The sequence below is a fragment of the Panthera pardus genome, unplaced genomic scaffold (genome assembly GCF_024362965.1).
Source record: "Panthera pardus isolate Hobbes unplaced genomic scaffold, ASM2436296v1 HiC_scaffold_18, whole genome shotgun sequence".
Taxonomy (NCBI): Eukaryota; Metazoa; Chordata; class Mammalia; order Carnivora; family Felidae; genus Panthera; species Panthera pardus.
This window is the reverse complement of record NW_026526743.1, coordinates 8,226,914-8,251,106: the sequence shown is the minus strand read 5'-3', so window position 1 is coordinate 8,251,106 and position 24,193 is coordinate 8,226,914. Positions and strand designations below refer to the sequence as shown.

Here is a 24,193-nt window from a genome sequence, read left to right as displayed (position 1 = left end):
TAAGGAAATTTAATTGAAGCTACATTTCCCCGCTTGAACGAATTACAGCCTTACATCCTTAAGGTTGTTAAAGATGGAAGGTCTCCTCTTCAGTAGCTTCTTCCTGCTGAATCGGTTCCTACCGATGAGTGGAGGTTGGCCAGTTGAGAATTTAGTAGGAGTTGGAAAGGCAAGGCAGTTGTCTTTAGAGTTGATAACATGTGGGAGTTTCCGTGAACAGAAAGAGTCATCTGTCCCCTTGAAGTCCTGCCACTGAAAGGGTCTTGTCACCAGGTGGAGAGAAAAAGGAGAAAACAGCAAAACATGATAAAATGACAAAAATGAAAGAAAGCCAAGAAAGTTTGTATTTACCTCCACACTCTGGTCACAGAAACACCCTTCTATTTACTGCTTTATATTTTCAGAAAATGAAAACAAGATTCACATACTTGACATGTTTGTGTGTTAAAATCCTCAAAGATAATAGAGTCGTAGATAGAAAGTGCAGCACGTGAGGTTGTCACAGACAGGAACCTTGATTGGCAGCCAATAAGCAGATCAGGGGGAATAACTTCCAAAGGAGAGATGCACAGAGCAAGAGGGAGGGGCGTGATCATTTCCTTTTATTTAAGATTTGGGTGGACAATTAGGAAGTGGAGCCATGTCATTTTCTCTGAACTGGGCATAGGGCGGCACACGTGCCTTAAGAGAACACTTCTGTACATACGCATGTGTTATGCAAATGAGGTTTGTACTCCCCCTCGGGTGGAGATTTTGGTATTACACGGGGGTCAAGGTAACAGTCCTCACTCCATGAGTTAACCCAGTCGTCCATCTACATAGGTATGAGTCGGGGGTTAAGCGCAAAGTTGGCCTGCCCAAGCTCTTCCTTAGGGCGGTCGTTACATTTTGTTGTATGTTTTCTGTTTCCATGACAGGAGACTATGCCCATAGGGTGTTTTGCCAGAAGTAAAAGATAAGGTAGAAAAAAGAGGTGAAGTAAAATGATGGAGTATGGTCCGTGGGTACAAGTAGGTAAGCGGTGAAGAACAACTCTTGGAGTCTAGCTGGTGACATTAGCTTTCTCTTGCCTCTTAGGTGCCATTATGAACTCTGCCAATGGCCACTTTATAACTGTGGTTTTTATTGCAGACACTGCTGACCTTCAGGGACGTGGCCATTGAATTCTCTCAGGAGGAGTGGGGATGCCTGAATCACAGTCAGAGGGAACTGTACAGAGATGTGATGTTAGAGACCTATGGACACCTCCTCTTCTTGGGTGAGGACATCTCCTTCTAGATTTCCCAAACCCCGCTCGGGTTTTGTTCCTTCCCTTGAAGAGTCTCTCTTGGAAGCTTCCCCTTTATATGACTGGGACTCAGATGCCTGCAGCAAGGGAAAGAAATGGGGATTTGTAGACATAGAGAAATATCTTCATGATATTTCCCTTTCAGCTTTAGCCTCCTATCTTTTAAAGGTACCATCATCATTTTTGTAGATAAATGGCAATTCTAAACATTGAGTGGCATAAGACGGTATGGCCCACATCTTAAACTCCAACTTTTACTCCTTATTGTATTGGTAGCTGACTTGGAAGGCAGGTCATGATTGAATGTTTGAAAGTCCTCCTGCATGTTGTAAAGGGACTTTTTCTTGTGCAACAGTGTTTGGGAAATAATTTTTTAGAATTCTCCCATGTCCCTTGTTGTCTGCTGAGTACATTACCACGTTGAAAGGTAGAAACTCCAGCAATAATTATATTCCTTCGTTCTGATAAACAGGTCTTGTGTCAAAACCAGACCTGGTCATCGTTTTGGAGCAAAAGAAGGAACTGTGGGGTGTGAAGAGAAAAGAGACAGTAGCCTCACACCCAGGTAGGTGGGAGTGAAGCACACGACACAGGTGAGGTCCAAATGTGAAGGAGGAAGATGGATCTTACAATGTTGTTCAGGTAGCTCTCCTTGAATGGAAATTCATTTGCAAAGCCGAGTTTTATGTCTTTCCCTCTTACAGAGGGACATCTGCTCTCTAACACATCATGTCTTTGATTCTCCGAAGAGTCTCCTTCAGCTCCAGGGAAGGTCCACCATATCCATGGTGAGGACCTCCATAATCTGAGAGCTTCTCCATTGCTGTGAGAGCCCTAGAAGATCTCTCTGTATTTCTGAGGAACTCTATGCTAAGTCATTTTTAAATTCTGTTTTGCTGCTTGTGATAAGTGTGTGAGGGTAGTGGTGGGCCCATTGGGGTTTGAGGCAGAAGCCTTGAGAACACTGGAGACAGAGATCTCATGTTTTCTGGTTTAGGATTTCCAAAGTTACAGAGGATTTAATCTTAAGTGTACAAAATTCAGGCTCAGTAATTTCATAAGATCACAGAACACATCCTTCAAATGAGAAAATCTAATCCTTTATTTCACCTCAAAATTTATGTGTCTTTGTAGTAATTAAAATTTGAAAAATCCACTCTGTGTTCCACTGCTCAATGGTGAAATAATTTAATGTATCTATGTGTTTCATAATTAACTATACATTAATGCCATAAGGGAGCTAGAACATTTACAAGTTAGAACCCACAGTCTATAATAAAGTTTCCATCATTACCTTTATTTCCTAGTAATTGCATCATTTTATAATTTTGTATAGTTGGAAGTTCCTGTGACTTTTTCATATGTGTCTTCACTTTCTAAAAACTTGTATATGAGACGCATCTCTGATTTTTTAAATCAAAAGTTCTCTATGACCTGGGTATGTGCCTTGTAGGAAATAGAGGGTGACTGAGTGGCTCAGTCAATTGAACATTGGACTTGGGCTCAGTTCATGATCTCACAGTTGGGGAATTGGAACCTAGCATGGGGCTGTCTGCTGTCCATGTGGAGCCTGCTTAGATTATCTGTCCCCTCTCCCTTTGCCCCTCCACCGTTTGCATGATCTCTCTCTCAGTAATAAATAAACTTTAAAAACAAAAGGAATTGAAGTAGATAATTACTAAAATCCATATTAAAAAAAGAAAAGGATTGTTTATAAATGTAATCTTACCTCATGAAAAATTAATCACAAGATTATTCTCTCACTTTCCTCAGCATGTATCTGAATTTCATCCCAAATATTTATTTGATTATGAAGTGATTGTCACTGTATATTCCAACTTTGGCAGTGTTTGTTGATATAAAAGGAAAGGTTTTTTTTAGTCAGCTTGGTTCTAAAGAATGGATTATACCCTTACACTCTGTGTAAGAAGAGGAATATCTTAAGAAAATAATACCTTTGTAATGTCTTTTACGTGCTTATTTGTAAAATTTTTCAGTAGTTGATTTTAATGGATATCTTTCCTGTGAATTGCCAATGAAGACATGACAATTCAAAAGCTTCTTTTTCATGGGTCCATAGTTGCAGTTTAAAATTATAGTTACATAGTACATTTCCTTTGAAAGGATTAATCTATTTCTTTTATGTAGACTGGTTGGAGTTAAATTTTGTCTGATTCTGGTTTTGCATTCTATAATAATGTACTTTCTTTTGTATGGGACGTTCCACACATGAGTTAGTTGTAGTTTCATTTACCTGTGTATCTTGTTACAGGATGTCAGTGTTCATCGAGTACATTTTAAGAACATGTGAGTTGGAGTCAAGTATGAATCAGCCATGCCCCTTACCAGTAAGGTTATGTATGTATTTCTTTGTATAAATATGACCCATACATAATTTGGGACTCATCTTATTTTTCTCTTTCCTTGGTTAGTGGTCAGTGAATGTTTTATCATGCCTCAGTGAATTGTCATAATAATAGACAACTAATGTCTTGGTTAGTTGTCATAATAGACCATTAATTTCATCTTGTATTTATTGGTGACTTTATATTCTCCTTGCATGAGAGAATCTCTTTTATGAATTGAAAGTAATTGTCCAACATTCTATATTTCCAGAGTACCTGGGTGATTCAGTATGTTAAACATCCAAGTCTTGATTTGGGTTCAGGTCATGAGCTCAGGGTCATCAGATTGAGTCCATGTCAGGCTATGAGGTGAGAATGGAACCTGCTGGGATTCTCTCTCCTTCTCCTTCTGCCCTCCCCCTGTTCTCTCTCAAAATAAATAAATAAATAAATAAATAAATAAATAAATAAATAAATAAATAACAATAATTCTCTACCACTGTATCAAGTTTAGAATTTTTTTATTATACTCTTTTCCATAAATTTTATTATGAGGATTTTTTTCTTATAGTTTATCTGAATTTTCTTTTTTTAGTTTACATCCAAATTAGTTAGTGTATATTGCAACAATGATTTCATGAGTAGATTCCTTAATGCCCCTTACCCATTTAGCCCACCCCCCTCAACACTCCCTCCAGTAACCCTCTGTCTGTTCTCCATATTTATGAGTCTCTTATGCTTTGTCCCCCTCCCTGTTTTTATACTATTTTTGTTTCCCTTCCTTTATGTTTATCTGTTTTGTCTCTTAAAGTCCTTATATGAGTGACGTCATTTGATATTTGTCTTTCTCTGACTAATTTCGCTTAGTGTAATACCCTCCAGTTTTATCCACATAGTTGCAAATGGCAAGATTTCATTCTTTTTGATTGCCGAGTAATACTCCATTGTATAGATGTACCACTTCTTCTTTATCCATTCATCCATCAATGGACATTGGGCTCTTTCCATACTTTGGCTATTGTTGATAGTGCTGCTGTAAACATTGGGGTGCGTGTGTCCCTTCGAACAGCACACCTGTATCCCTTGGATAAATACCTAGTAGTGCAATTGGTGGGTCATAGGGTAGTTCTATTTTTAGTTTTTTGAGGAACCTCCATGCTGTTTTCCAGAATGGCTGCACCAGCTTGCATTCCCACCAACAATGCAAAAGAGATCCTCTTTCTCTGCATCCATGCCAACATCTGATGTTGCCTGAGTTGTTAATATTAGCCATTCCGACAGGTGTAAGGTGGTATCTCATGGTGGTTTTCATTCATATTTCCCTGATGATCAGTGATGTTGAGCATTTTTTCATGTGTCCATTGGCCATCTGGATGTCTTCTTTGGAGAAGTGTCTATTCATGTCTTTGCCCATTTCTTCACTGGATTATTTGTTTTTTTGGTGTTGAGTTGGTAAGTTCTTTGTAGATTTTGGATACTAACCCTTTATCTGATATGTCATTTGCAAATATCGTCTCCCATTCTGTCTGTTGCATTTTAGTTTTGTTGACTGTTTCTTTGGCTGTGCAGAAGCTTTTTATTTTGACAAGGTCCCGGTAGTTCATTCTTGCTTTTGTTTCCCTTACCTCCGGAGACTTGTTGAGTAAGAAGTTATTGCGGCCAAGATCAAAGAGGTTTTTGCCTGCTTTCTTCTTGAGGATTTTGATGGCTTCCTGTCTTACATTGAGGTCTTTCATCCATTTGAGTTTATTTTTGGGTATGGTGTAAGAAAGTGGTCCAGGTTGATTCTTCTGCATGTCGCTGTCCAGTTTTCCCAGCACCACTTGCTGAAGAGAAAGTCTTTATTCCATTGCATGTTCTTTCCTGCTTTGTCAAAGATTAGTTGGCCACACATTTCTGGGTCCATTTCTGGGTTCTCTATTCTGTTCCACTGACCTGCGTGTCTGTTCTTGTGCCAGTACCAAACTGTCTTCAGGATTACAGCTTTGTAGTGTAGCTTGTAGCTCTGGGATTCTGATGCCTCCTCCTTTGGTTTACTTTTCAAGATTGCTTTAGCTCTTTGGGGTCTTTTCTGGTTCCACACAGATTTTAGGATTATTTCTTCTAGCTCTGTGAAGAATGCTGGTGTTATTTTGATACAGATTGCATTGAATATGTAGGTTGCTTTGGGTACTATTGACATTTTAACAATATTTGTTCTTCCATCCAGGAACATAAATCTTTTTCCATTTTTTGTGTGTCTTCAATTTTTTTCATAAACTTGCTATAGTGATTTTCAGTGTACAACTTTTTCACCTCTTTGGTTAGATTTATTCCTAAGTATTTTATGATTTTTGGTGCAAATGTAATTGAGATAAATTCCTTGATTACTCTTCCTGTTGCTTCATTGTTGGTGTATAAAAATGCAACCGATTTCTGTGCATTGATTTTATATCCTGAAACTTTGTTGAATTCATGAACCAGTTCTAACAATTTTTAGTGGAATCTTTAGGGTTTTCCATATAGAGTGTCATGTCATCTGCAAAGAGTGAAAGTTTGACCTCCTCCTGGCCGATTTGGATGCCTTTTATTTCTTTCTGTTGTCTGATTGCAGAGGCTAAGTCTTCCAATACTATGTTGAATAACAGTGGTGAGAGTGGACATCTCTGTCTCATTCCTGACCTTTGGGGGAAAGCTCTCAGTTTTTCCCCATTGAGGATAATATTAGCATTGGGTCATTCATATATGGCTTTTATGATCTCGAGGTGTGATCCTTCTATCCCTACTTACCTGAGGGTTTTTTTTTTTATCAAGAAAGGATGCTGTATTTTGTCAAATGCTTTTTCTGCATCTATTGAAAGGATCGTATGGTTCTTGTCCTTTCTTTTATTGATGTGATGAATCACGTTATTTGTTTTGCAGATTTGAACCAGCCCTGCATCCCAGGTGTAAATCCCACTTGGTTGTGGTGAATAATTTTTCTAATTTATTGTTGGAACTGGATGGCTAATAACTTCTTGAGGATTTTTGCATCCATGTTCATCAGGGAAATTGGTCTATAGTTCTTTTTAGTAGGGTCTCTCTCTGATTTTGGAATCAAGGTAATGCTGGCTTCATAGAATGAGTTTGGAAGTTTTCCTTCCATATCTATCTTTTGGAGCAGCTTCAAGAGAATAGGTGTTAACTCTTGCTTAAATGTTTGGTAGAATTCCCCTGGAAAACCATCTGGCCCTGGAATGTTGGTTTTGGGAAGATTTTTGATTACTATTTGATTCCCTTAGTAGTTATGTGTGTGGTTCAAATTTTCTATTTCTTCCTGTTTCAGTTTTGGTAGTGTATATGTTTCTAGGAATTTGTCCATTTCTTCCACGTTGCCATTTTATTGGCATATAATTGCCCATAATATTCCCTTATGATTGTTTCTATTTCTGCTGTGTTGAGATCTCTCCTCTTTCATTCTTGATTTTATTTATTGGGGTCCCTTCCTTTTTCTTTTTTGATCAAACTGGCTAATTTATCAATTTTGTTAATTCTTTCCAAGAACCAGCTTCTGGTTTCATTGACCTGTTCTACTTGTTTTTTGGTTCTGGTAGCATTAATTTCTGCTCTAATCTTTATTATTTCCTGTCTTCTGCTGGTTTGGGGTTTTATTTGCTGTTCTTTTTCCAGCTCCTTAAGGCATAAGGCTACGTTGTGTATCTGAGATCTTTCTTCCTTCTTTAGGAAGGCCTGGATTGCTATAAACTTTCCTCTTATGACCACCTTTGCTGTGTCCCAGAGGTTTGGGTTGTGGTGTTATCATTTTCATTGGCTCCCATATACTTTTTAATTTCCTCCTTAACTTCTTGCTTAGCCCATTCATTCTTTAGTAGGATGTTCTTCAGTCTCCAAGTATTTGTTACCTTTCCAAATGTTTTCTTGTGGTTGATTTGGATCAAATTTAGAATTTTTATCCTTAATTGTGGTGCTATTCCCATGACATGATTTGGTACCATTCTCATTAACTTGTGTGTCCTCTGTAGTATTTGTGGCTTAATAAAGATTACTTAAAGCAACTTCAAGGTATAAAAACTCATTTTAAACTGATACTCTCAGTTGCATACACAATCATTCTACTTTTCATCTCCACCCCTGTGCCCACCTTAACTTACTGATGTCACAATTTCTATCTTTTCATAAGTACTTTATTACCTACATTTATGATTTTTTATACTCTTTTTTTTAAGTTTGTTTCTTTTTTTATTTATTTAGAGCAAAGGATCAGGGAAGGGTCAGAGAGAGAGTGGGACAGAGGATTGAAAGAAGGCTCTGATAGCACAGAGCCCGACATGGGGCTCAAACTCATGAGCAGCGAGATCATGATCTGAGCTGCAGTTTGATGCTTAACTGACTGAGCCACCCAGGCACCCCTGATTTTTTTATGCTCTTACTGAAAAAAGTATTGTAGCAGAAATTAAAATGACTTGTTCTACCTCATTACAAGGTGACAGGTTTCTATAATTGTGTAGTTTTTTTAGATTTTGTAATGTGTTTTTATTTTTGAGAGAGAGACAGAGAGTGCAAATGGGGGAAACGTAGAGAGAGACAGACACACAGAATCTGAAGAAGACTCCAGGTTCTGACTGCAGCACAGAGCCCGACATGGGGGTAGAATTCATGGACCTTGAGATCATGACCTGAGCAGAAGTCAGTCACTTAATCAACTGAGTCACCCAGGCACTCCAATTGTGTATTTTTTATATTTAGCAGAGAGCTTTATGTTCTCATGTGGTTTTAGTTACTGGTTACAATCCTCTTATTTCAACCAGAAGGATTTGCTTAATATTTCCTGTAGGACAGGTCTACTTGGAAACTTAGACTGGTTTTTACTTGGGAAAGTCTCCATTTCTACATTCATGGAAAACAGTTATGCTAGGTAGGGTATTCTTAGTGGATATGTTTTGAACTTTCAATACTTAAATACACTGGCACTTTTTCCTATAAGATCTACTAATCATCCCACAACTAATCTTACAGGAGCTCTCTTGGACGAGACGAGTTGCTTTTGCCATACTGGGTCAAATTTCTCTTCTTGCCTGTGAGTTTTGATAGGTTAATTATAAGGTGTCACTGTGTTCACGTCTTGATATTTATCCTACTGTGAATTGACTGAGCTTGTTGCAATTGTCTCCTCTTTCCACATACAAGACTTGAGCTCTTCATATCAATGCTCTGCCCCCTTTCCCTCCCCTCTCCTAAGGGGTTCCCATAAGGTACATATTGGATCACTTGTTGGTGTTCCATGAGTCCATAGACCCTGTCCTTTGATTCTTAGCAGGTATTGAACACAAGAGTACTTTAGTTTGTCTGATTCTTTATTCTACTTGATCAAGTCTGTTGTTGACCCCTTAGTGTATTTTTAAATTCAGCAATTGTACTCTTCATCTCCCAATTTCTTGTTCATTGTTGGTGATATGTTCTGTTTCCTTGGCTTTACATTTTGGTCATGAATAGTTTTCGTGCTATCATTTAGTTACCTATTTTTCTTCTTCCTCCATGAGCATCTTTATGGTGGTTATTTTGAATTCCTTGTCAGGCAATTAATACTACTTTATTAACTTAGGACCAGTTTTGGAGATATATTTTGTTCCTGTAATTGGAACGTGATTTCCTCTTTCTTTGCATCCCTTGATATCTTTGGGTGACAATTGGTAATTAACAAACAAACAAAAACAACGCAAACAAACCATAAAAACATAAAACAAAACAAAGAAAAGCCTCCGGGCCCTGGATGATGGACTTGATTTGTAAAGAGGAACACAAAATAGAGTAATTGTTGGGGCAGTGACACACGTTCTGGGCATTTGTCATGTCTGAATTTCTGTAACTGCCAAGTTTAGAAATGCGGTTACTTTTTAGAGCCCGTGATACCTTCCTGTCTCGGTTTGTCTTCAGCTCTGTAGTCTCTCCCGTGTTTGAACAAATGCTCACCTTCTGTCTGAGCAGCCAACACAGAGTATCCAGAGGATGCTCTCATTCCTTCTGATTTCCATGTCATGAATAACAGAAGGGAACCCCTCAGGACAGCGAAGAAGCCAGATCGTCGAACATACATTTGTTTCTGTCCTCAACAGAGGGAACACTTTTCTCACTGTATTGTCATAGAGTGTCAGGAAGGGTGAGCAGCTGTTGTAGACAAGTGTCCACGTGACTCTTCTTCATTTGTACTTGACTGTGTGTGCTGTATTCTCCTAATGGGCTTCTGGAGCCCTCAAAAAGGTCCTTTGGTCTATTTTTGTCTCCATGGAGGAGCAAAGTCCTGGTGCTTCCTATTTCTCCATGCTGGTCGTATCCTATCATGGGTATTTTTGCACATTAGCGTACTTACATATATGCATGTCAGTGTACTAACTGTGATGACTGCTTTTGTATCTCTTAGTTGTATCTTTCCATAACACCCTAGGCTTGTTGGTAGACAAACCAACAAGAGTCCTTTGGTAGAGTGATATGGGAAGAAGTGGACACTGTGGTCCTGACTATTTATACTTAAGGGATGATGGGCAAGGTGATGGGGTGCAGGGAAGTGCAGAGTGTTTACTATGATGGGTATAACCAAACAGGAACAATTATCCGTAATGAAATGCTACTGCTAGAAGAGATCAAGGATAGAATACCTTCTGGGGAAAACCCCACCTTAAGTCAGTTATTTGCAGAACAGTGTCTTTGAAGCAGTAGTCAAAAATCCATTTTTAAACAAACATATTCTCTGGAAGGACGTTTCGAAATGCTGGAAAGTCATCTCGTCCATACTGAAAATAGTCACTGGAAGTATTTCAAATATAAAGTTGGATTAGCCATTCCCTGAAATATTCTGAGAGTTAGGCATTTGGAAAGGAAGATAAAAATTCTAAATGTGATTGATTTGAGAAGCCCCATTTGAAGGGTTCATTATACTTCCACCAACACGTAATCCCCCTGTTCCTAAGGCTCTGATTTTGATAAACACAGGAGGGTTTAATCCACACATCACCGTTCAATAGTTACAATATAAGACTTAATTTGGAACAGGTATTTATGTGCTGTGATCTTAGGAAGGCCTTGAGTTGAGCCCTCTAGCTTCTGTAATTACTGTGTGTTTATAGTGGAGATAGAAGGTACCAAGGCACTGAGTGTGGGAGAAACATGAATCCAGGGTGAAATGTTAGTACACAGGAGAGAATTCCATCTCCAGAAAACCAGTATAAGATTAAGAAATGTGGAAAAGTCTTCTATGTAAGCTTAAATCTGATTGTACATGATTGTATCCACACTGGAGAGAAGACTTACAAATATAATCACTCTGGACAGCTTTTAGCTAGTCTTCAAAACTCACTCAACAGCAGAGATGTATTTCATAATGGGAAGAAATCTAACAAATTTATACAATGAGGCAAAGTCTTTACCACTCAATACGCTTCTACCTAAGGAGGTACATACTGGGGAGAACCCTAAATAAATGTATTTAAGTATATATAAACACACACACACACACACACACACACGCCCGGCAAAGTTGTTAAGCCCAAATACAAAATTTCTGAACATCAGCGAGAGTACACTGAGTGAAACCCTACAAATGTAAAGAATGTGGTGAAGCATTTAGTTTGTAAGCAAAACTGTTCAAAATGAGATAATACATCCTGGGGAGGTAACTTACAAATGTCAAGAATATTGGCAACCTCTTTCCCTGGAACTGAACCCTTCCTCAGCATCAGAGAAAACATACTGGATAGAAACCTTAGAAATGTAATGAATGAGGAAGTATTTTGGGTTTTAATATACACTTCAGGAAAAACCAAAGCCTTTATAAAGGATAAAAACTTTACTAAGATGTAGACATTTGGCAAAGTATGGAATGAAAAGGCAAATCTAAATAAAATGAGAGAATTCACCCCAGGAAGCAGTAAGTCAATACCACTTTTCAGACATGATTCTAAATGAGAGTGTTTATGGAGAGGAAAATCCAAAGTTGAAACCTGGATATCACTTCCATCAGTGTAGGCATAAGGGGCACTAACCCCTCCATCATGGAAAATCTGAGTATCTCTTGAGTCCTCGGAACTTAAAACCATACCTACTATTCCATGGAAATAGCCTATTGTTGACCCCAAGGCTTACCTACAACATTACCAGTCAATCATCCCATTCTTAGTTGTCTGTGGTATAAATGGTATTGTTAGAATTAAGGAAGCTTGAGAAAACAAAAGATTAAGAAAACTATAATGAAAACACATTTACAGTAGTGAATGGGTTTATATTTTTAAAAACCTGTGTATAAATGGACACACCCAGTTTACATGCATGCTATTGAATGGTCAGGTGTATTTTTAAGATGTCTGAAAGGATCAAGGCAGAATGGATGTCTGGAGAAGGACAATTATTCTCAGTCTGTCTCCTTTTTTCTATTGTCCATATTTGAGGGTTTATTTAACATGGCATATATTACTAATTTTACCCATAAATCATCTCATGCTATGGCTTTAGTGCTTCTGTGCATGGAAAATGATTTGATTTGTGTTGTCTCACAGACATGAGGGACTCTTTTATGATAGGAAATTCATGTTTACCTATTTTTTCCTGGGAAGATTAAGGACTCTGGTATGTCCTATGTAGGAAGGAATCTTACATGCGGATGCTGTTTGTGATGGATATATAAGAGTGACATCAGCCACCAAGAAGTGTTCAAGGCATCATGTTTTGCAAAAAAATGCTTGACAGAGAAACGTTCTGAATTTAAATATTTTGCCAATTCGTGTGTAGAAAAAATACAGTGGTAGCTCATAAATACCTGAGTATATCGTCATAATAGCAATTGTTACAAGTCAAGAATATTAGTTATGTATCCGAAATCAAGATATTTTCACGGATATCTGAGGAAAGTATAGCTAACTCTTCTCTAAAGGGGTGAAAGATGATTGTCGATCTACTTTTACTCAATAATTAGCCTTAGTTTGAACAACATGGAAAGTACAACTCACAAATCAATACATTAGAGAAAAACATAGTGGTTCTTGAAAGATTTCAATGTGTATTTTGACCAAGGATCACACAGTGATTTTGTAGTGGTTTGTTAAGAGTCTATTTGAAATTAATATATATTCATTAATCATCCTGAATGGATTTGAATATGTTAACACGGATTTATACTGAAAGAAGTGGTATCCTAATGCAACCTTAGCCTGCCCCATCTTCATCAAGGTTGCAGGTAAACAGGAACACAAGGTACGCTTGACTCTTGTACAAGATGAGTTTGAGCTGTGTGGGTCCAACTTATAGGCAGATTTATTTAGAGTACAGTACTGTAAATATAACTTCTCTTCCTTTGAATTGTCTTAATGTTTTCTTTTCTTGGGCTTCCTTGGTGGTAAGAATACCATAATAAACACCTATAACATACAAAGTATATTTTAATTGACTGCTTTTCTTGTCAGTAGTAGGCTATTAAAATGACGTGTTGGGGAGTCAAACTTGTACACAGATTTTCAACTGCATGGGTGGTGGGTACACCAAACCCCTGCCTTATTTATGGGTCACTTGTACTTGTTTAAGCAGTGCGGTGCTATCACTAATAATTTTTTTTTCCAGTGGACTTAAACCTCAAATTCGTTGAACTTAATTTTCCCAAAGTTTACATATTATATCTTTTCTTCCTTTTTTAAGTGCTGGGGCATTAGGTGCTTTTAATAAGGATGCTATAGGAGTATTATTGAGAATGTAGCTGAACAATTTCCTGATACTGCTGCCTTGCAGTCCATTTTGTATAAACAGACTGACTACAGGGATTTCAACTGACTCTAGCTTCACCCAATAGCAAACTCAGTAAATAATAGCCCCACAGTCACAAGCAAACAGAGGTTCCTGATAGGAGTTCCCCAATCATCATTTGTGTAAGAGTGCCCACTCTCAGTATATTTGCCTGTCACATCCTTTAGAGAATGCCCCTGCAGAGAGCGTCTGCCATTCTCCACTCATTTTGATGTGAATTGTGCATTCTAGACTTAGCCCAGGAGCTCCACAGCTGTCCAACCACGCACTCCAAAAAAGACACATGTCCCAATTCCTGCCATTCCCTCTGCCTGGGCTCATCCTTGACCTCTACATCTTGCCCCCCATGACATGTTATATGCATACTCCATGGCCTATGAGTAGTCATTTATTTCTCTTTATTGATCCTTGGCCCACGGAATGATGCACACTGGTTCTACTAACACCTACTAACCGAACAAAGTTACTACAAATATAAGACCTCTCTACCGAACTCAATCACTATTTAAAGTCTTAACCTATGTGTTTAGTTTAGTTTTTTTTCCTTCTGCGGTTTCTGTGACCATGTGGAACACAGATTTTTATGGTTTTGATAGGCACAGAATGCAATATGTTATATTAAGTTAAAGAATGATTTTGGAATAACAGTACTAATTAGGAGGAAGTAGACGTGTGCATATGTGTGTACCCAAATATAGATCTTAAGAAGGAATGGGAATATTTGTTCAAATGAGGATATTCAAAATCTCAAAATTGATGATTTCCTTACAACCAAAAATGTTACAAATTTAAAAAAAAAAGGGGGAATACTTCTCTACATTGTTTGTATTGGCTGTATGTGTCCTATATCTCTGTGCATCTTGGTGTGAGAATCTCCCCATGCAAATCCTGTCGTGCCTGCCTGGCTATCACTCATGTAGGATGTACTCTGTTGCCATGTTCCAAAGTTTATAAACTGTTGCTTCTATGACTTGTGCAGTGATTTTAAGATTAGTTTGCATGAAATGACATGGTGTTCAAATGTTATTTGAATATGGCAGTAATTCTACAGGGAGTATATTAAATTCCATGTAGTTTATTTGATACATTTCCTTCCTTCTCGATTGGAGAAGAACACTGAGTAAAACTTCTTTAGATACTATTCTTTTCCCTTCTCAAGAGTGACCTCATCCAAGTTACTCCCTTTAGTGGAAGAATTTGCTGAGGTGAAAACTTGGAGAACCGTGAGTCATGGGTTGTTTTCAAATTTATTTGAAAGGAACATGGACAGTGCTGAGAGTTTAGTAGATGTTCTAACTGTAGGAAGAAAACAGTATTCTATTAAGAGTGATGGTGCAGCTCAAGATAAGAGATAAAAAACATCCAGGCTGAAGCATTGGCATGAATTCTTCATGTGGGGAAGGACATCTGTTCTAGGCTCCACGAGTGACTCTGAATTATAGAAGGGTAAATTTTACTCGTTTTCTTTCCAAATCCTCTCCAGTTCTTCTGTCTCCTCATCTCCATTCCAGTGATGTAGCCATCACGATTGTTCTTTCCTCAGTTAGGGAGACTGCCCCCTCCCACAAAAGCCATGCTGGCTCTTCTTGGTTTTTAGTAGCTTAGAATTTTTAAATTTTTAAAAAGTATGCTTAATTATCAGAGAGAGAGAGAGAGAGAGAATGGTGAAGGGACAGAGAGGGAAAGTGAGAGAACCCCAAGCAGGATCTGCACTGTCAGCACAGAGCCTGATGCACGGGGCTCAAGCTCATAAACCGTGAGATCATGACTTGAGCTGAAGTCAGATGCTAAACTGACTGTACCATCCAGGCGTTCCTAGAATTTTTTAATATAAAAGAAATGGTTGGTAGTTGAATCAACTGAGCCAGTTCTAATATCGCAATACATTGTTGACACCACTTCAATGGAAGGAACAGGAAAAAAAAAACATCAATTGTACACAGGATTCCTTCAGGCACTTAGAATGGAGAGAATTATGAGGACAGATAAAACATGAGGATAATATACTTTGAGAGGAAGATAGTTCCTACTAAAAGCAAGTATGAGAAACTCCTGAAATGTGATGAAAGCTCTGACAAGAAGCTCCCTGTGGTCACTGCAAGGTCTTTGAAAACTTCTTGTGATGAACAAATGTGACAGAGATGGGGACTTGTGAATCAACGTGGTGGTTTTCTGGGATTGAGTCAGATCCTTTTCTCATGATTGATTAAATTGTCTAGTGGTACTGTGGACAAGATGATGTTGGATGCCATAGGTGTCTGTCCTTTCCCAGGCCCAGTTTTGTGGAGGTTGATGGAGAGGAGAACGTTGTGGGCATAGCTTGAAGATGTCACATGCCAGAGATGGTGTTGAAGAGGAAGAAGGCTGCTGGACACTAACAGTTAGAACCAACAAGGCATGTGGGTAGTTCCTCAAAGCACTGGCATCACAGGAATATAAGCCCAACATAGGTCTGATCCAGTGTTGATGGGTGTTCTTCCAGGGATCCTGACCCACAGCTGGCAGAGACCTTCCTCACATCCACTCAGCCCTGTTGTGAGTCAAGTCTGTGCTCCGAACTGTGTGCAGAGCACTGATTGCTTGGGAAGCTGGTCACCAGTCACCAGCACTGAGCATATTTCTGCTCTAAACAGCCTACCCAGTTTTTAGGCTAGATGACGCTATGATGTTTCACAGCCTGGGCTGTCCTTACACCCATTCGGACCTGAGTGGGAAGAGGATATCTATCAATTGTAGAAACCAATAAGATAAAGTAGGGTAGCATGTTCTACCCACATTTCACATTGGCTCAACAGAAGGACAAGAATTCCTTTTCAATACCTGTTATTTGGGGGTATTGAGATTTCCCCAGTGATGTCTCATGTGAATAGTTGCCAGTTGAGCTTACTCTGAGAAGTACTGAGTGGAAATTACCTCTGTCACTATTTTTGTGATGTCACTCCTTTATGATGAATGTTTTTATGTCTCATGAGCTAAGAAAGGTTTCCCTATATACATGTATTTATATTTGTATGCTTAATACAAGTGTACATGTGTGTATAAATATGCACACACACACACTAAGATTGTTTATCCATGGAGTAGAATATTAAAATAGTGTAACTTGATATTGAAAAATAACACTATTAATACAGTGACAAAGTCCTTCCCTTTTTTTCATTAAATTTTTTTTTTACATTTATTTATTTCTGAGAGACAGTGAGAGATAGAGCATAAGTGGAGGAGGGGCAGAGAGAGAAGGAGACACAGAATCCGAAGCAGGCTCAAGGCTCCAAGCTGTCAGCACAGAGCCCAACGCGGGGCTTGAACCCACAAACCATGAGATTATGACCTGAGCTGAATTCGGACGCTCAACCGACTGAGCCACCCAGGAGCCACCAAAGCCCTTCCTTTTAAAGATTATTCTATATGATATATTGCTTTGTTGCTTGTTTGATTGGTTATGACTGCATGGTTGTTGTCTTTTGCTTCTTTTCCTATTGTTATCGTCTTCTTGTAGGTATAGTTCTAGGAAAATTTCAATGGACTATCTTCAAGCAAATTTTAGCTGCCAGGAACATATTGTTTACTTACGTTTAGAATTCTAATGAAGATATTGTGGTTTGGATTTACCACGTTTGTTTTTTCCAGATACCTTACCTATTTTTTGTTTCCTGTGTTTCCCTGTATTCATATTCAGAAAATAGTTCTAAATTTCATTCTATTTCTCTGGACATTGTATACTCAGTAACATATTACTTTAGGTAGAAATTAAAACATACTTTTTTTTTGAAGCATGCTTTTAAAATCTAGTCACTGTGTGACATTACTTTCTACATTTAATTTCAATTTGTTACTATATGTACACTGATACTTATCTATTGACTACTATTTTTTGATGAGTTTTTTCTTTTTAAGTGAAATCACATGTACAGATCATAAGGGAACACTTCAGTAGAATTTCACAAACGGATCACATCTCTATGATCCACTGAGAACAAGAAACATAAATGTTGGTCCTCTATAATTCTTTTTCATGGCTAGTGGGTTTTTTTAATATGTTTTAGAAATCTTCTCTAATATTGAAACCACAGGCACAAATCTTTTTCTTTTTCCAAACATATCATTATCTTTACGATTCCAATCAGAAATGTATTAAAAATACCTGTTGTGTGGTTTGCGTACAGACATAGATTTCTATTCTTTGTCTTTCCCCAACATGGCTACAAATTTCAGTGTATTCTGAAAATGTTTGAGCATGCTTTCTTTTCATTGGCTTGAACAAATCATTTCTTCACATGGACTAACCTCATTATTATCTTGGAACAGACTTCTGTCAGTTCTCTGTCTTTTTCTGCCTCTAGTGATGTTGAGAAATCTCACAAAACTACACCCTCAATGTCAGTTTTGAGGTCAAAAACGTTCTATCTGGAGCCCCTTCTCTCCCCTGCCCCTCAGCATAAACACAGAGCCACCCGAGGGAAGTAACTCAGTAGAGACTCTGGATGCCTGCCTACCTTACTCCAAGCTCCCACCTCCCTATGCTCTGGTGGGCCTGCCCTTCTCTGTCAAGCCTGCCTCATTCTCAGCAAGGTCGGTCCCTGCCCCAAGAGACCTGGACAAGTTGCTGCCCACACCTCATTTCCTGACCAAACAGTTCTGGAGGGCCTCAGTTATGGTGGAGTTGATGTCAGGTCTCAATTCACAAGCAGACTGCAGTGCATCTAGCTATGACTTACCATGTTCAGGCCAGGGACCCTACACTGTCCATAGCAATCAAGGAGAGCATCTACAGGCCGCTGTCTAAATGGTCTATGGGAGACATAACTGTCTTTTCTAACATACAGAGGAAGGCAGGGCCTTAGACAAAAAGCCAAAGTGGAAGAATTTATCCAAAGTCAAAGAAGAAGATATGGCCATGAAGAGAGATTTAAGTGAAATGGTTGTAAGTAACATGCATGATGGAGAATTGAAGGCAATATTCATAAGGATACTCTCTGGGTTGAAAAAAGAATAGTGAGAACCTTACCAGGGAGCTAAAACAGCTAAAAAAGAATCAAACAGAGAAGAACAGTGCAATGAATGAGATTGAGGGACACTTGGGTGGGTCCTTGAATTAAGCATCCAACTCTTGATTTTGGCTTAGGTCATGATGTCACGGTTTGAGAGACAGAACCCCAACTTGTTCTCTGCAGTGACTGCCTCTGGAGTCTGATAGGGATTTTCTCTCCCTCTTGCTCTGCCTCTCTTGTGCCTTCAGTCTCTGTATCTCTCGGAAAAAATAAACAGTTTTTTTTTTTTAATAAAGAAAAGGAAAAGATTGGAAACAGGCTTAGCAGTGAACAGCAGGCTGGAAGTACCAGAGGAATGACTTTGTCACCTAGAAGAAGAAAAAAATGAAGAAAAATAATGACTCTAAGCAAAAGACAGGAGAAGAATCATGCAACAGTATTGACTCGGGAAACTCAGAGACTCCATCAAATGTAATAATATTTGCATGATAGGAGTCTCAGAAGCAAAAGGGAGAGAAAAGGGGGGGGAAGTACTTTATTTTAAGAAATATTAGCAGAAATCTTCCATAATCCTGGAAGAAAACAGACCTCCAGATCCAGGAATATCAAAATAGATAAAAACAAAAAAATAAAAAACTATATGCTGCCTCTAAGGACTCATTTAGACATAGAGACACCTGCAGGTTGTTTTCTTAGAAAAGAAACAGGTTGTTTTCCACTGCTCCCCAGTGGATTTCTTTTCTAAGTTATTTGATTTGTTAGGATATCATTGTATGTCTAGTTGAAGCATTACCAATTTTGTTATTTTTCTTGTTACACTGGGCATTACTTTCAATGTTATGTTATTTTTTATTCTGGTCTCTATTTCATTTATTTCTGATTTTTCTTTCTAAATAAAATATTTTCAGATTTTGCTTTGTAACTTCTTCCTCTACTAAATTTCAGCTAACAGACTTCCTTTTCTAGTTCCTTTTGGTGTAATGTTGTTAATTTCAATGTTTTCCTTAACTGAAGCATTTATGGCATTAAAAAATAGAAAACTCAAAAGCAGTAGAAAACCTAGCAGAAATAACTCAAGCGATGACCAAAATAATACAAAATAAAAATAAGGATCCTTTAGGGTTTTCTATAGATCGTGTCATCTGTGAACAGAGATAAGATTTTTAGGAGTTTGTAGCCTTCTTTAAAATAGTTATTCCTTTCATTTGTAACCTGGTAATGCTGGTACCACAGAGAGTATTTTCATATTTTCCCTTATCTTCACTCCTTGGAAATACTAGAGGAGATTTTAAGTACTTTCTCGTGAAATGCCTGTTTAAATGATCCACTGAATTTATCGGACATAACAGCTTTCCTTGTTTAGAGTTAGTTTGTTTTTTTGTTTGTATTTGTTTAAATTACTCTTTGAATCTACTTACTACTCAGCAGTAGTGATTTTTTTGTTGTTGTTTTCATGATGGAGTATAGGTGGTTATACCTTATTTGAATTCATTATCCTCTGTTGGTATCAGTTTGTGGGCATATAATTATCCATTGTTGCCTCTTTTATTCATTTTATTTCAACAGTATCAGTGATAACATGTCTGCTTTCACTTCACTGCTGCTTTAGTTGGTCGTTTCTCTTTCATTCTGACTTGATTGAAAGGTCTATCAATTTTGTTCATTTTTTCTCAAAGCCAATGCTTCCTCTGGTTGCTATGGTCTTAGTTTTACTGTATGCTATTTTGTTGATTTCAGTTTTATGTTTAAGTTTCCTTCTGTGGTGATTTTGGGCTCATGTGGTAGTTTTCCTGATCATTCAAGGTATAAGAAAATGATTTCTACGATAGCATGACAGTACTACAGAATTATCTATTAGGACATATGGTCAGTATGTTGCATGCAACTTTATGTGTCCGTGAAGGAATGAAGTCCTGATGATTCCTTCTCAAACATTTAGTCGATGTTTTCTGATTGATTCTAAGGTTACATAATAGAAGTCTTCAGTATATTCATCTGAGAGTAGTAAGTGGGATGATTTTAGTCTTCTGTTATTTGATCTCTTTCAGCTGTATCTTCACAATGCACCCAGAATTTCCTGCCAAAGCCGTGCTTAGAACCTTCTCTCCAAAAAGTGTCAATGGGTGAACATAGTACCCTTGAGAATTTATACTTAATAATAGATTGTGACAACGATGGGGAGAGTGAAGGGCATCAAACATATGACGGACATTTCCAAACGGAGACATCTGCCCATAGGAAGAATCTCACTGACCCATATGCTGAAGGATATAGAGTATTTTGCAAACCCTCCCCTTTTAAGTTAGCTACTTCTACAAAGCAGTGTGTTTCCGTCACCAAAAACTCAAGTCAAAGATTCAAACATAAATATTTGTCGAAAGAAAATTTGGAAAATGTGGAAAGTTACCTCATTCGGGTGGAAAATAAGTATTTGAACCAATTTGAAAATAGGATCGGATTGACCTTTCAGACAACTGTTTCTGAAAATCATAAATTTAAAAATGAAGAAGAAATTGTTAAGGGGTGTCAATTTGAGGGGCACGTCACAAAGAAGTCAACCCTACAAACCTACGAGAGTATTTTCAATGGACATAGAATTGTTCCTTGCACTGCATCTGAGAAAACATTTAACCAGGGCTCAATTGTTAACAAATGTCTACGTACTCATTTGCCAGATAACCATTTTGAATGTGATAAAGGTAAGGAAGTTTTGTCTCAAAGATCTAAACATATTATACAGAAGAGTATGCCTATAAAAGAAAATCTTTATAAATATAATGCATGTGGGAAAGATCTGAAGGAGTCCTCCAGTGTTGGTGATCATCAGACAATTTGTGTGGGAAAAAACACATACATTTGTAACAAATCTGGAAGTGTGTTGAGTCAGTCACAAAGACTAAATGCACATAGGACAATTGGTCCTGGAGAGAAAAGGTACACTTGTAGGGAATGTGGCATAGTCTTTCATTGGCACTCGGCACTATCTCAACATCAGCGAATGCATTCTGGAACGAAATTGTACAAATGTGAAGAATGTGGTAAAACCTTTAAGGACTACTCATCACTAAATAAACACAGGCAAATCCGTATCAGAGTGGGACATCACAAATGTCAACAATGTGGCAAAGCTTTTAGGAGGCACTCCTACCTTCCTAGACATCAGAGCATCCATACTGGAGAGACCCCTTACCAATGTAAAGAATGTGGCAAGGCCTTTACCCAGCGCTCAACCCTTACTCAACATCTACGAATTCACACTGGGGAGAAACCTTACCAATGTAAATATTGTGATAAGGCCTTTAGCCAGCACTCAAACCTTATTCGACATCATAGAGTTCATACTGGAGAGAAACCTTACCAATGTGGAGAATGTGGCAAGGTCTTTGGCCAGCACTCACACCTTACTCAACACCACAGAATTCATAGTGGAGAGAAACCTTACCAATGTAAAGAATGTGGCAAGGCCTTTAGCTACCACTCAGTCCTTATTCACCATCACAGAATTCACACTGGAGAAAAACCTCACCAATGTAAAGAATGTGGCAAGACCTTTACCGAGCACTCAAACCTTACTCGTCATCTGAGAATTCATACTGGAGAGAAACCTTACAAATGTAAGGAATGTGGCAAGGCCTTTACCCAGCACTCAATCCTTACTCGACATCTCAGAATTCATACTGGAGAGAAACCTTACAAATGCAAGGAATGTGGCAAGGCCTTTACCAGGTACTCAAATCTTATTCGACATCTCAGAATTCATAGTGGAGAGAAACCTTACAAATGTAAGGAATGTGGCAAGGCCTTTAAAGGACCCTCAGACCTCACTCGACATTACAGAATTCATAGTGGAGAGAAACCTCACCAATGTAAGGAATGTGGCAAGGCCTTTACCAGGCACTCGCACCTTATTCAACATCTCAGAATTCACACTGCAGAGAAACCTCACCAGTGTAAAGAGTGTGGCAAGGCCTTTAGCTACCACTCAGTCCTTATTCACCATCACAGAATTCACACTAGAGAGAAACCTCACCAATGTAAAGAATGTGGCAAGACCTTTACCGAGCACTCAAACCTTACTCGCCATCTGAGAATTCATACTGGAGAGAAACCTTACAAATGTAAGGAATGTGGCAAGGCCTTTACCCAGCACTCAAACCTTACTCGCCATCTCAGAATTCATACTGGAGAGAAACCTTACAAATGCAAGGAATGTGGCAAGGCCTTTACCAGGTACTCAAATCTTATTCGACATCTCAGAATTCATAGTGGAGAGAAACCTCACCAATGTAAGGAATGTGGCAAGGCCTTTACCAGGCACTTGCACCTTTTTCAACATCTGAGAATTCACACTGGAGAGAAACCTCACCAGTGTAAAGAATGTGGCAAGGCCTTTAGCTTGCATTCATGCCTTATTCAACATCTCAGATCATGCTGGAGAGAAACATTACCAATGTAAAGAATGTGGCAAGGCCTTTACCAGGCGCTCAAACCTTATTCAACATCTCAGAATTCATGCTGGAGAGAAACATTACCAATGTAAAGAATGTGGCAAGTTCTTTACCCAGCCCTCAATCCTTACTCGACATCACAGAATTCACACTGGAGAGAAACCTGATAATGTAAAAAGAATGTAAGTCAGTGCCTGTAAGTGGTGCCCAGCCCTTACGGGACATCAGAGAATTCCTATTAGAGAGTAACTGTACAAATGTAAAGAATGTGCAAGCTCTCCCTGCAAGTCACAACTTACTCCACATTCTAGTTATCACATAGGAGCCAAAGTGTGAAATGGAAAGTGGCCATGCCTTTACCTGGAATTCAATCTTTGCTCGATATCACAAAATGCACCCTAGATATAAACCCTAGAAATGTAATGAATGAAGACCCTCATTTTAAATATACACTTTAGGAAACACAAGAGATGCATATAAGAAAGTAACTGGAAAGATAGATTTACAAAAGTATTTCATTGAACATCAAATGTGAATCATGTTACAGAAATCAAGTAGAAAGGAGTATATCAGTCATTTCATTCAGACATTCCTTCAAAATACTTATAAGGAATAACACAGAGTTAGACACTTAGAAAACAAATATGCTATTCTGGTCCTAAAGATCTAGTGGATCGGTTTTTGAATAGGTATAATTAATATCAAAATGTGCTTTGTTTTGTTTTTTGTTTTTTGGGTTTTTTTGCTTACATTGACCCTCTTTGGGATTTGTGACTAGCAAATATTAATGTTTCCTTCTCTCAAATCCCTTCGGAAGATTCATTTATTCCTGGTGGATGTGTGAAACCATGTGGATGACTTGTTGAATCAAAAGTATGAGATGCCCTTCTTTATTAGATGGGACCCAGGCATGTCTAATTTTCCACAGAAGATAAAGGATAGTTTGATGCACAACATCTGAAGCAAATCTAAATGGAGATGCTGTTTGTGGTTATACCACTGATGTAAGTTGTCATGAGACAGGTGTTGAGAACACCATTGTCCATTTATTAATTCTAAAAACTTCCTGAATATTAGAAAGAAAATGTTTTACGATAAGGTCTTAAAGGCAAAAGAGGTGGCAGTCCAGTGCACTGATAGATCTTTATAACAGCAATAGTCAGAGCACATGAGTTGATGTGGCTGCAATGAAGACATCTTCACAGATGGCAGCCAGAGCCTAGCTAACTCTTCCCCCAAATGGCATAAATTGTACATCCACATCTCTCAACAATTACCTCCGGCCTGATATTTATGGAAATCACTACTCCCCTGTCATTACATCAACACATGAATGCTTTTTTACCACTTGTATTCTAT

At 38.3% G+C, this 24,193-nt stretch overlaps 1 protein-coding gene across 1 annotated transcript; it reads left to right on the top strand.

Moving 5' to 3' along the window:
• The first annotated feature begins 1,115 nt into the window (after nt 1-1,115).
• Nucleotides 1,116-23,225, top strand: LOC128778013 (zinc finger protein 420-like). Its single transcript, XM_053905811.1, is given in 4 exon segments — nt 1,116-1,258; nt 1,761-1,853; nt 20,435-22,805; nt 22,807-23,225. Coding segments are annotated over 4 exon segments (2,712 nt in total). The 5' UTR covers nt 1,116-1,224; the 3' UTR covers nt 23,021-23,225.
• Nucleotides 23,226-24,193: the final 968 nt, after the last annotated feature.